The sequence below is a fragment of the Drosophila suzukii genome, chromosome 3 (genome assembly GCF_043229965.1).
Source record: "Drosophila suzukii chromosome 3, CBGP_Dsuzu_IsoJpt1.0, whole genome shotgun sequence".
Classification (NCBI taxonomy): Eukaryota; Metazoa; Arthropoda; class Insecta; order Diptera; family Drosophilidae; genus Drosophila; species Drosophila suzukii.
In genome coordinates, this window is record NC_092082.1 from 21,889,475 (window position 1) to 21,903,464 (window position 13,990).

Below are 13,990 nucleotides of genomic sequence, written 5' to 3' on the forward strand. Positions count from 1 at the left end.
TTGCATTCCTAAAAAAAATATTCCTAATCGAAACTTTACATATAATTTTATTTCGACTAATTTAGGTTAGTTTAAGATAAAATACAAAGAGAGAACTCGGAACTGTAATGTAAGCATACCGTTCAAGTTCGCCATTGCTTATTAAATAGTGTATATAACTTAAGTACGTTTTTGCTGATTTCTTCCGAAATCTTTTGTCACGGGTATCCAGAGGTAGTTTCTGTATAGCTTCAAAAGCACAAATAGCATTTGTTTTGTATAATAAATACAAGTTTTAAAAATATTCGATTACTAAATCTATTTTTAATTATTTGCTGACTGCATGACGCTTATATTGGTATTATCGAGTATCCATCTCTGTTTTCTATTCGATTTATCGCAATGAGCCAAAAACATATTGTATTCACCTCCCAATTCCAGACACATCGTATTGCTTACCAGATGGTTGTTAAGTGCGTCATAGTGCCAACTTTGCCGACCTCCCAACATGTGGCACAAATCGAAACCCAATTTCATATTTGGTTGCACTTCGGCGCAAATTTGATTAACAATTCGGAGATCATTGAGGTAGGTAAGACTCCATATTTGAAGGGTATAATTTTCCTTGCAACGCTCCACACTTATGGTCTTTTTTTCTGAATGAATTGTAAGGCAGCTTTTTGGAAATTCCAGAGGTTTTACAAGTCCAGAGGAATAATATGAACGATTGGTCGGTGTAATTTTTTCCAGTTCTGGCATGACTTCTTTTATAAACGATTTGATCGATTGACAGTCGTAAGCCTCGAATACTTTGTATGATCTTCTGAGATCGTGCAGTGGAAAATGTACGAGATCGGGATTGTATTTGTAGAAGATTGACCTCAGATCCGGATCATCTATCCACAATTCCACAATGCGTTTGAGATTCTGAAAAAAATTTTATTATGAGTAAAAGTCTTCCTTTAAATTTCAGCCTCGTACCCATAAAAGTTCTTTGCCCATATAATGCAGACTTCCATATCGCTTTAAGTAGTCCTGATCCTTAGGCTGCAAATGGCCAACTCTGGAGCAGGGAACTTGAACTATACGCCCACCAGTTCTCCAGACTTTAAAACTTAGTTCGAGCTCAGCGGCGCCAGACCCTCGGAGATTTTTATCAAAATGCGAGAGATCCTGAAACCACTGAGATGGAATGGCAAACACGGAAGTCCTCGCAACAGCCACATTGTAGTGCTTTGGGAGCCGATTTCTCACATCCTCTGGCAGGGGAACTTCACGTCGTCTCAGACTCCAATCGAAAATTCCTCGCATCTCGACAGATCGATGGTAAGCCAAATTCCGCTCATCAAGCTCATCCAGAATGGGAGTGGCCATGGTAAGACTCTGCTCCAAAATTGTACTTAGCAAGGGGGTCAACCAGTCTTTGGTGAACTCTACTTGTGCGTCAATAAAAACCAGGTTATCTGCTTTCGCAGTCTTGGACGCCAAAACGCGGGCTTGAATTATGCCTATGTGTTCGGTAAGATGAATTATTCGCGCTTTTGGATGAATATACTTGAGCACATAGTTGTCGAATAAGAAAAGCGATAGTTTATCCTTCCAAAAGTCCATATCACTATAATCGTTCACAAGAATAAGTTCGGAAAAAAGGTTCTTGGGAGTCCTATCCACCAAACTGTGCAATGTTCTTAGCAGAACTACGAGCTGTTCGTTCCGAAATATCAAAATAATACTGACTGATTTCATTTCATCTTCAGCGTATGTTAAGTTTAGACATCGGCGATCTCGTAAATCCGGCAATGTTCGCCACAGGGAAATTCTCTCTGCCAACCAGGAGTTATAGGCGTAACGCTGCCAACCCTGCGTATACGCATCGATTTCCAACGAGGGCACAATTAAATAGGAGGCCGTTCCGTTTTCACCCAATCCTGGGTAAGAAAGAGCTCCCATCAGTCCGTCCCAACGACTCAGATCTCTGTGCAGAAATAAGAGCATCACAAGGATCCATAGGAAAAAGAAAACGTATTTCAAATATAAATGTTTTAACACAGGCGTAGGGAGCTCCATGTCCATAACGCAACTGATCGTTTAATGTGTGGTATTGTACACCTCATTTTTAACACTTTATGGTTATGTTAAAGCGTAAAATTTAAATTAAAAGTGGAAAACTTAAACCAGAAGTTGGTTTCCCTTTACTAAGCTTTAAAAATTGTAAAGCATTTTCAGGCAAAACACATTATTTCATTAAAAAAAAAACATAATCTTAAGTTAAAAATTCTTTGGGTACACATTTAACTCCCAAATTATAAGTCCAATCAATTTGAAGTCTAGTTTAGACTACCTTAACATTCACCCCATTGTTTAAATGGTTTCATAATATATAAAAAATTATTTAGTGATACTCTTTATACTATTAGCCTCTACCAAGGTATTAAAATAGCAGTGTCTTGATCCTAAAGTTGTGCAATACAAAGTAATATTATTCTGATAAGAAAGCTTATATAGACACAGATTACCATTTTTGTACCAGTTAAGCAAACACCTTGATAGTAAAAATCTGTATAAACGGGACGTTGCGAGTTAATACGGAACGTCCCAAATATAAGTGATGGATGTCGAAGCATTTGAAAAATCCTACCAAGCTTAAAACTTAATTATTGTTAAATTTATAACAAAATGACAAGTAAAAAAATTTGTATAGAAAACTTACAAACCAAAATAGGTTATCTCTGAGTTAGCTATATAAGTATACAGTACTTTTTATGACTATCATGCAATTATTAGAAATGGCCTTAAATCATATTCAATAAAAAGGTATTTTTGCCATACAAACCATATTTTATTAATAAAATTCCCACTCTGTGAAGAAAAACATAACTTTCCAAACGTCATTTATTCGTATAAACCGCAGCCACTAGAGGGTTCCCAACCCCACACCTGTCACATACGTGCGCATTATGCATCCATCATTACTCATGCCATAAACGGAATCCACTTAATCCCGCAACGAAACATCCGAACATTTATTAAAGACGTCGCCCGTGGAGGGTTGCCTGTTCCGGAGATCCCTTATCCCAGCTCTTCAAGATGTTCGGGCTAAAACTGCAACAAAAGGTACAATTTATAGTTCGACACCCTTGCCGGATAAGGCCAACCCCCAAGATTCAGGGGGAGCGCACGCCAAGGACATTGGGTGGGTGGTGAAAATGAATTTGCTGCCGCCCCAAAATTTGGCAAAGACCTTGAAAAAAAATAAAGCTAAGGGGAGTTGCCTTTGGGGGGCTGAAGGTGAGTGATAGAACTTTAAGCTCAAACGCCCGGCCGTATGCAATGAATATTTACGACGGGGTCCTCTGAGGATTACATTGTCGGGCTTTTGGCCGGGGGCTTTATGCAATTGTGCGCAAGTAAAAATCTAATTTATCCGCCCACCACCCAGCGTTTTGTTTGACAATTGCCTGAAATGATGGCAATGCATTGGCATGAGTTCCCGGGTCTGCCGGCACGTAATTCTTCCGGTTCTCCCAATCTTCCGGGGGAATTCCCCCACAAAGCAGGCTGGAAAAATCGCTTCGCTTACGCATATCAATGCACCCCTTTCTGGCCACCGAAGTCCGAGGATTTGGGGTGGCTTTCGCATCTTCTGGGGTGGGTGGCTGCTGGGTGGGTGGTGGTTCGGTGGCTCAGGGGCTCGAAGGTCCCAATCCTCATCATAACACCACATGTTCCGAAATTCAACGGCGACGAGGCGTCTACTTCATGTAGATTTCTATCTATTCTATTGTCTGACTTTGTCGCGTGGTAAATTTGGGCATTCATTTCGTTTGATGAGGCGCAAAGTTGTGGAATTTATTGCGTACGGGAAAGAAGTTAAGTGGATTTTACGTAAATTAATGAGTTTTCCTCGGGGGTTGATGGCAGCCCGAGGCTATTTAAATTGCTTTACAGGATGTTGGTCATGGGTTGAGGAATGCTGGTAGTGCGAATGATTGCATAGGATCGCTAAACAGATCGCGAGAGGATCCCCCTGATGTTATGGCTCTGTTGATTTATGCCGCAAATAATAAACATCAACTGAATGCCGTAAAACATTAAGAGCGCCATCAGTTGGACATTCTTCTGTCTCCAGTGAGTTTGCACAGAAAACAATATGTTTGAAATAGTTTGTCAAGTTATGTGTATTCAATAGATCGCATCATTCATATTTTTAATATTTTTAATGGGGTTCCCTAATGTCAAGCGAATTGTTCATTTAAAACCAAAAACATTTTCTTAAAAAATTAAATAAAAAGAAGATACATTTAAAATTGTAGTCCCTTACTTTTTACCATTTTCATTTAGTTTCCTATAAATATTTAATTTACAAATTTAAGCCACCTCCTGTAAAGTGAACTAATTCCTTAGCTCAAGCATTTACTTTCTGTGTAGCCATCATAGTGGACACACAAAGCACCCACAATAAATTTCACTTATCAAAGTTTTCGCTAGCCGGCGGAGACCGAAAATGGAGCAAAGGAGAGACGCGATGAGGACCATTCGCAGAACAGCTGAAAAGAAACCACGACGACGACTAACTTTATTGCACAGCTCCAGATACAGATACTCGTACTGGTCCACCACGCAGGGGAGGTGGAAGAAGACAGGCGACGCAAGGCTGCGGGAAAATTAAATGTCTTTTGTCAACAGACGCTGCAAAAGGAGCACTGGCAGGAGTCGGAGGACGGAGGACATGGACTGAAGGAGCGGGATCTGGCCGAAAGACAACGAAAGGCGAACGGACAATGACGCACTTTTCGGCCAAAAGTTTGCCCACTCTGATATGCATTAAAGCCGAATCGAAGGAGGGCTGTGTCGATGGCCGATGCCATGACTATGGCTATGGAGAACTCCAATGGAGCGCAGAGCAATCTCGCTGTGCAAACTGGCATCATAATGGGCCACTTATCATGGCAATCACTCAGCAGTCAGTCGGGGAGTTCGCCCCTGCACAGAGGAAAATATATCCTGAACTGGCCATTGGTTCTATGTTTACTCATAAAATCGTATCTTAAGAAGTGGAGTCTAAAAGACATTAAGACTTTATTAAAAATGTTTATTATATTCGAGTTATAATAATAATTAGTTTGGTAAAATTCTTAATACAGGCATGCCAATGTTAATATTTCATATTTATAGATTTATAGACTTCTATAACTTGATCTATACAAGTTTTTCTTTCTCTGTCTCGGTGGAGACTGCAACTCCAGCGTTATGTTCATGGACACCCCAGAGTTTCGCTCCCAACTTTGCCTTACTACTTTCCGATACTCAATCGTCGTTTGCCTTTTAATACTTTGGGCAAACACATTAAATGGAAATTTCGTGCAAGACGACCAACACCACCATCCTTTTGGCTCAACTGAAGAATAGGATGTCCTGGGGGTAGAGCTTTTCGGACTAATTTTCCGAGAGTGAGGGTGAGCCATGCAAAGTGCCGGCATTTTTGGCAAACAGCAAACGCATTTTTCATGTGACATTTGCCAAAAAAAAAGCAAAACAAACTTTAGCCCAAGCGTAGGACTTTCAGCCGACTGTTTGATCTCTTCACATTGCATTGCTTTCCCGAGTTTTTTCGCAATCCCCCATCTTTGCCGGCCTGGGAAATCCTTGCGTCAATATGCCCGAAAAACAGTTTGGACATTTTTTCTCGTTTCGAGTGTTTTATAAATAAAAGTTCGCTTTTTCTCACTCCGCCTGGGTGGCTCTGAGGAAAAAATTTCTGTGTGTTTACTTTGAAAATTGCTGTGATTCGGGGCAGTACGTTTGCATTCCTTGCGAGCTGGACCAAAAAGGGAGGAGCTCAAGTGGCGTCTCTTAAGGGGGTTTAAAATTGAATGATTGTTGAATTAGCAGATTAAAATTATTCGCCCTGCGGAGGATTGCCATAATGAGAATTTGCAGTGTGCTTGCGGTTGGGATTAAAGAAATTTAAGATCTAAATGACATTTAGATTTACTGAGTACAACATCAACATAGTTATTTTTGAAAAAGTTCGAGAAATCCCAATAGGTAAAATATTCACTTAAAAAAATTTGAATTTTAGTTTCATCAAGAACCAGAACAATCATACTAAAAAATTTATAAATATAACATTACATCCTATAAAAATCGAAATATTAAGAAACCTAGTCTTTTTTGGAAAGACGAATCATTGGTTTACAAACCATTTGATTATTCTCACCACAACTGAAGTGGAAAAATAGCCCTTATTAATTAAATCAGATCTAATTTTGGACTTAAACAGAACTAGAAATAAAGGGAAATTCAAGTTCAAGTTGTGCATGTCCTCAGGCATTTGTATCTGTATCTCTATCTGCTTAGGCATTCGTATCTGTATCTGCATATTTGTACATGCATCTGAAGCTGCAGCGCAGGACCCGTCTTTCGGCATCTGAGAGTGTCTAATTAATTGTCAAACATTGCGCGCTATGTGACGTTAATAAATGTCAACTAAATGAGCTGCATGTACGGAAGCCAAGCGAGGCGAGACGAACTACTGAAATGGATGTGGTGCGGCCCTCGGAGACCCGGGGAGGAGGATCTCAGAAGGCGGAGGGACAACGAGCCCCTAAACAGATGCTGATGATGCAGACTGGGGCTACTTAGTGGCATTGCCAATGCCACATGTTGCACTCGCCGCCGAAAACAAATGAAAACTATTTTAAGCCGATTGTCTGTCGAGTGGCAGGCAGGTGTGACTGAAACTTTGTCTTTGCACTGGAAAAAATTAGACAAAATTGTTGGGTTTTAAAAAACATGACTGATATGTATGTACTAAAGAAATATAATTTACATAATTGTTCTTGCCCTTTTACAGGTATGTGAAATTTTATTAAACACTGTTTTTAAAATTTCTAGTATATGCCAATATGTTATAATATCTTAGTAATTTATAACAATGTTTATTAATTAGTTTAATATGGCTAACACCAAAATACATTTTATATATTGTGACTAAGATTAATATTACTTTATAGTTACAATAGTTTTGAGTACTAGAAATATTTCGTCCTATAAATTTGACATTTAAGAGATGTCTGCTTGGCAGACACATTGATAAGTATTTTTCTCCGTGCAAATCCGTCTCCTTCGTATCGACCCCGCCATCTCCTCGGTCTGTTTACCAAATTAGATGCATTTGAATTGATGTGCGTGCATAAATTACGTCTCAAATCCGTATCTCACTTCGGCTCTGGTTTGCTCGGTGGGTTTCCTTGGGTTGGGCGACTGCCTGTGGACAAGTTTAAATTAAATGTTTAACATTCAATCAGGGACGACGGCCAACTCTAACTACTCGTAACTCCATTCGAACCGAACCCCTGACTGTGTCGGCAGTTGAAATGCATTTGTAAACTTTTCTATTTGTCAGATGCGAGTTGTGAGTGCGAGGTTCGAGATGCGAGATACGAGCTTCGAGGTACATAAACTTATTCACCCCCAACCTTCTAAACTTGCAATCAAGGCAACTTCCTGCCTGCCGCTTTCACACTTTAATTTCCGGTCTTTATTGTTATAGTTTCTTTGGGTTTGTGTTACGGTTTCGGCTTGAGTTGAACTGAGTTCTGGTTGAGTTCAGCTGACAGGCTCTATATGGCTCAAGTGGTTTCGGTGATCTGTCATTCGAGGGGGAGCAACTCAAAGTGTCTAGGATGTGGACAACCGCGTTTTGGAACTGAAAAGTTGGACAGGAAAATTAATTAACATCAAGGCGCGTAGCAGAGCAAGGCAAATGCAAATCTGGCAAATTGTTTGTGAGCTATCAAATTGGGTTGAACAGTCGGCCACATTAAACTATTCAAGCCAGCATAAAATTTAATGTCTAAAGCACAAAATAATTCAAATAATATTAGCCAGTATAGAGTTATGTAAACATATTAAATTTTATTATCCAGCGCCCTTTTATATATATTATAAACTAGTTTATAATAAATAAATAAATTTCTTAAAAATAATGTTATTAACAATTTCTAATTATAACCTTAAAATGGTTTTCATAAATTTAACAAAAATTCTCTTTACAAAGATATCAAATTTGTGCTATTAAACGGAATGTTACTACAGGTAAATATATAAATACTTTATATTTGTTACAACCTGCCACAACCGGCTTTCAACATGCTTTGGTAAGTGATCACCTCTCACTTCAGGCGAATTTTAACCCCAGCCAGAGCCCAACTTTCCCTAACTTCCTGATATATCATTGACATATCATCCAGCTGAACTTTCGCATCTGGCCCCGGGCTAACAACCTTCAGCAGACACAGACAAAAAAGCAACTTGGCAAGCTGAATCCGCTTTTCACCTGCATGCAAAGCCACCGAGGAAATCTCCTCTTACCTTGGGTCATTTTCAGCATGCCAAGGAAGGGTTAATATGGCGAAAGGGGGATTCCCCGGCCCCGCACACTTAACCCACCCGCACACACTTGTCTCATTTGGTATTTGTTTTACGTTGAAAGTGTGAAAGCGGCGGAGAGATGGGGGAAACATGGTATAAATATGCGCTTGGGGTTAAATTCTATTTGAACTTTCTACATCCGTTTTTGTGCTGGCAAAGGGAAAAGCAGGGGCCATGGAGCATTTCATTCACACTTTCATTACAGTCTGCAGAATATATTGCACCCCCGGGGCGTTTGTCACAATCCGTAGTAGGAGTCGTAGTCCGAGTCAAAGTCAGCGATGGACCCTCGAACTGGATGGATGTATTTGCATTGAAATTCGCCTTTCAGCAGCGTCTGCCAGGCGGAAGTGCTCTGTGGCAATTGCATTGGAATTTCCACTTTTCTCCAGATATGTACCCTTGGATATCTCTTACATCGCAACAATGCAGCGCAATTAGTTGATAGCACGCCTCGTGCAACTCATTTCCCGAACAAAAACTGGGAAAATAGGAAAATAACGCCCAGTCACGCGGCTACATTAATCAACATTGGCTTCAGTACAGCGTTGCAAGTCGCAAGTTGCACGTTGCCGGTGCCAAGTCGCCAGTTGCCGGTTGCCGGTTGCACTCCAGTCGGATGTAGGTGCCGGGCTCAGTTCAGCTCAGCCAGCTCAGTTCCGAAGATTAATTAAGGTCAGCAGGGAGTTCAGGCTCAAAAGAATGCCGCCTAAGACGGCTGACCTAGTCTAGTCATGCCGACTAATATGGGAGAGCCGTGGAGCCTCTTTTCTCACTTCCTTTTCTTTTCCTACTAAATTAAATTCCCTGCACGCCGCATTCCCTACACTCAAAACTGTATATATTCTTAGGCCCATGTCAGGAATCTTTTGTTACAATTTAAGCTAGATTACTTTAATAGAAACAAACTAATATTGATGTTATCTTCCAAGGGAATGGCATCCATATGACTAATCTGACTAAAATATAAAATGCATATATAAACAACTTTAAGTTAATAAATTATGTTTTTTAATTTTAATCTTAATTCTACTTAGTGCAATCAAAATATGTTCTTATTATTTATAAGGAAAATAAAAGCATTCAACAGTTTCTGAAAATTCAAAAGAATTTATAGGAAGTATAAATTAAGCAGAAACCCTAGTCGTTATGAGTTTATTTTAAAAATATACCTAAATATATTAATAATATTGTTATAAGTACTAATAATAATAAGTATATATAATAATAGTTTTTTAAGAATATAAATATATATTGAAATTGTAATAATAGTACTGTAAGTAGATAGTTTGACCATTTTATTGTATGTCGGTCTAAGTGCTTGATTTGTATACAATTTGGAGTCTAAATATCAGGGAAACTTATTTCCCAATTTGGTAGTGAAAGGCGATTTATCTAAGTGTAAGTAGCAGCACTACTCAGTAGCGCAGCTAGAGGTCCGCTTCCGAAATCTGACTTGAAGGCTTCTTGATGCATGTCGAATGCAGGGTAATGAGCGGGGGGTGGCCCACCATATGTGGTCCCCAAGTATATATTGTTAACGGGAGAAATGTACGATGAAATCGGCTTCAGGAGTCATCAAACATCATCAATTTAATCAATGGTCAGCCCACTGGGGTGTCCTTCGCACGAGGGGGCGAAAGTGGGAGTCGCTGCACTTCCCAATTGCAAAGTCAAACTGCCCGAACTTTTTCTGGGGGATGACCCGGCGAGCTTACAAGTAATTAAGGGTGGCAATTTTAAGACAAATCCTTGGGGTAAGGTGTTCGGCTGAATGATGCGATGGATTCGTTCGGATTGGATATGTAATTGAGGGGGGTTTGCTGTGGGGTGTCGCTTCTGTCGCACTGAAGTACGTGATAAGGGCATTAATGATGGCTAAGCCGCCACCTTCCGACAACCAAATAAAACTTGATGAGTTTCAATTATTCTCCGGACAGGGGAACCCCTGATGAGAAGTAGAATTTTAACTATGAATGCTTCAAGAAGTAATAAACTTTCGTTCACTTCTTTGTTTAAGGTCTTTGATAGGGAAAGTCATCAGCTTTATTAGATGAGGTTTCAAAATGTCTAAGACTTAATTGCATTTTAATTCAAAATCATGCTGATTTTTTTAAAGAAGTAATATTCAAGATGAAAAGCACCCATTCACAAAGTGAAAAGAAAATTGAATCAGTGGTCTTAGTTCTCACTCATTAAATATTAGTCAAAGGAAATAAGTTTGCTTCCGCCATTTCATAAGCCTGAAATGAAAGGCAGCGTTCGTTAGGTAAGTTGAAAGTGAATTAAGAAAATGATTGCCAATTCGGGTTTTATAAGTAGGAGAAACTTCTAACGGAAATGAATTCCACAATTTTGCCAGGCAACTCCAATAAATTAGTCAGCCCAAGCCGAATTATGGGCCACATCTCAGGTACAACGATAATTTACGGTCAAGAGGACACCACATCCATCAATCCAAGTTGCACCTTGCTGCTCTGTTTCCATTCTCAGCATCATCACAAATTCTAACCGCAGGATCTCGGCCAGACAACGTCCTTCTCACATGGAATTATCAAACTGCACCTGCTGAATTCATTAAATTTCGCTAACGATCTGCTTGAAAGCCAGCAAACCAGACCCAAAAAAACAGACCATACAAACTAAGGCCGAAATATCTGTCTTCGGCTGTTTAAAGTGCTACACATAACCCAGCACAAACATCATTAATTTTGCACGTAATTATGTGAGCCAAGTGGTGAAACACCTAACCAAAAACCAGACCAAAACCCCGCCAACCAAGCTGCAAAAACACAGAACTGTAAATCAGTGCAATTAAATGCGACTTTTCAACAAAATTTGCCGAAAATTTATGACAACAAACGAGACTAATTACGCGACGACGAACAAGAAACCGAAACGAGCGAAAATCTGATGATGAAGTTGGGGCGACGATGAAGACGGCGACATTGTAGATACTGCGAATTGAAGGCAATAAAATTCGCGTGGACCAAAGGAGCGACAATAAAGCCCTAAACGAGAGCAGAACTAACATTAATCAAGGACTTAATGAGAGCGGGCTCGCCACGAAAAATATATCTAGTCTGGGCAGGACTTTATCAATTTAGTCGATTAACGTCAGATCAGCAGACGATCCAGACTTCTTGAATCCCTGTTTCGAGGGATCAGCCCACTGCGATCGCTGGGTTTCTCTCTTTTATTTTTGGCTTCGCCTGGCAACCTGTCGTCATCAATTTTGTGGAGTCGTCTGGGCCCGAAAAAGGTGGCAGCTGTTTGGCCTGGTCAACAAACAGCGGCCAAAATCACTAAGTGGCCCTGAGTGCCGCAGGTAGCTGCCAGACGGCAGGAGGCACGATCATTGATCAATGATCTTCGGGACAAAGGGCAATCCAACAGCGAGTGCGATTGTACACTCAGCCAAACTGAGCGTCACAGCACAATAATCAAAATAAGAACATTCGTTTCAAATAAAAATTCATTTTTCATAGTTTTGGCATTTAAAAAAAATAATTTACAATTCTTCAACGGTTAAATTTGATTATAATATTTATTTGAACCAATTATTACGAAATAAACCTTTTACCTTTAATGCCAAAATATATAACTAGTTATATAGTAACCTACCATGTTTATAATAGGAAAATGTAAACAAAAAAAATAATTAAACCTTTTTATGAATAATGAATGATTTAAGATTAGATCGGAAAAATCATTGAACTCACATTAAAATGTCATTTTAGGTGTCTAGAAGTATGCAACAAAATATTTGTAACTTTTAAATACAGTAAATGTCATCTAGCATGACATTTAAAAGTAATTTCAGAATCCCTCATGCTTCCATTTAACTCAGATAGGAGAAATATTTTTTCGGAGTGTTTTATTAAACTCAAGCAGTGTGCAGGTGACTTTTTACCTCCTGCTATTCCGTTTGAATTATGAAATTATGCATCCCAAAGAAAGTTAATCCCGCAGATGCGTATTCCCCTATTGAAAGACAGAGATTTCCCAAATGTTACATGATATGTGACCAGATCTCTATCACCATCGGTTCAGGCCATCAGAGGTATAATTAAAAATCGTTCATTTGGCTCGTTTCCATTATCTTGGTATAGAGATCTATTGATTGCCTTTCCTGGAACCGCGATGCTGGCTTGTTAGTTTAACAAGCTGGAGGAGAAGCTGCGACTACCAAGGAGACTGCGGCTGACCATTTATTTGGCCGGAATTAATGGTCAGCGGGCCTGGGCTCCATCTGTTGGCCAAAGGCTAGAGAGCCATACGATTTTGGTGGCCCGAACGCGTGTCTGCATTTAATTTAATAATATGGTGTCATGTAGCAGTTGTTAGGATGCGGTAAATGCCCCATCCTTTGTCTACGAAAACTCGGACTGGCATCTGTCTGAGGCGAGCTGGACTCGGAGTCGGAGTCGGAGTTGTGTAATCCAATGCCAGACAGCTCTCGTAGACAAAAGCAAGCTGTTGCAGCCCCGACCGAAAACCTGAAGCTGAACCTGAACATGAAACTCAATGGAAATTATAGCGAAGTATTGTTCATTTCAGAGGATTTGGGTTCGGTAGGTTCGCATTTGTATGCTAACAAGGGCGTGCGCTGAATGGTCTTTAAAGTAGGTGCCTGAAAATGGTAGAAATTCCCCATAATTAAATACGAGAAAGTGCAGAACGATCCCTTCGGTTGAACAACTGCCGATAGCTGATCTACTTACCTCAAGTGGCGGCTCTTAGTTTGCCCTTACACTTAACAGCTTTAGATTGTATCTTTGAGTAAGTGAAAGAACCGTGAGATATGATGCAAATATGAGATAGCTATCTCCACTTGAGCTGACCACACAGTCAAATTCTAAAGTCACCCTTAGATGATATTTGTTAGCTGGAAATATTATTTACTTTTCACATCACGTGGATTAAATGAAGTTTCAATGGTCAAGTTAAAAACAAAGGAATTTATGGCTTCTTTTTAAGATAAAGACACCTGATAATGTTATTTCTTACGCACAAAAATAAGTCTAATAATAAAAATTAAACTTTATCATATAAAAATTTGTATAAATAAAATTTTAAGGCTTGAAAATCGGTCTTTATCATATGAAAATTTGTAAAATAAAATAAAGATTATAATCTTTATTGCCCAGGAATTTTCGGCTATGGGTTTTTCCAGTAGCAAAACTAATATTCCCAATCTAGTAATCCCATCTCATCGCTGCCACAACAACATTACCACTCACTTCCCCAGGATATTTCGAAAGTGCTCATGTTTATTTGCATTCATGTTGGCATCCCATAATTCGTTTGATATTCTCTGTTTTTTATGCTGTCCCCCTCCTGATTATCATGCTGCGTGTCCCATCAGTGGAGTGTCCTCGCACTTATTACATATGCAAATGGCAAACAGATTTATATACACCCGAAAATGTTGACAGGACTCCAGCCAACTTTTATTTGCCAACTTCCCAAATGCGGAGTTCTGTATCCCCCGCATACCATTCAAATGCAAATCCCCAAACTAATTTTTGTTTCGGCAAAATATTCACGGCTCGTTGCACTTTGTGGGGCCACA

The 13,990-nt window shown here is 39.6% G+C and overlaps 1 protein-coding gene across 1 annotated transcript; it reads right to left on the reverse strand.

The window, feature by feature from the left end:
- Positions 1–50: 50 nt before the first annotated feature.
- On the reverse strand, positions 51–2,039 carry LOC108007528 (putative inactive polypeptide N-acetylgalactosaminyltransferase 12). The gene is made up of 2 exons (XM_017071214.4): positions 961–2,039; positions 51–906 (listed from the first exon to the last, which is right to left on the reverse strand). Exons 1-2 carry the CDS (start codon positions 1,972–1,974, stop codon positions 304–306), a joined length of 1,617 nt encoding a protein of 538 aa, XP_016926703.4. The 5' UTR covers positions 1,975–2,039; the 3' UTR covers positions 51–303.
- Between the last annotated feature and the right edge of the window lie 11,951 nt (positions 2,040–13,990).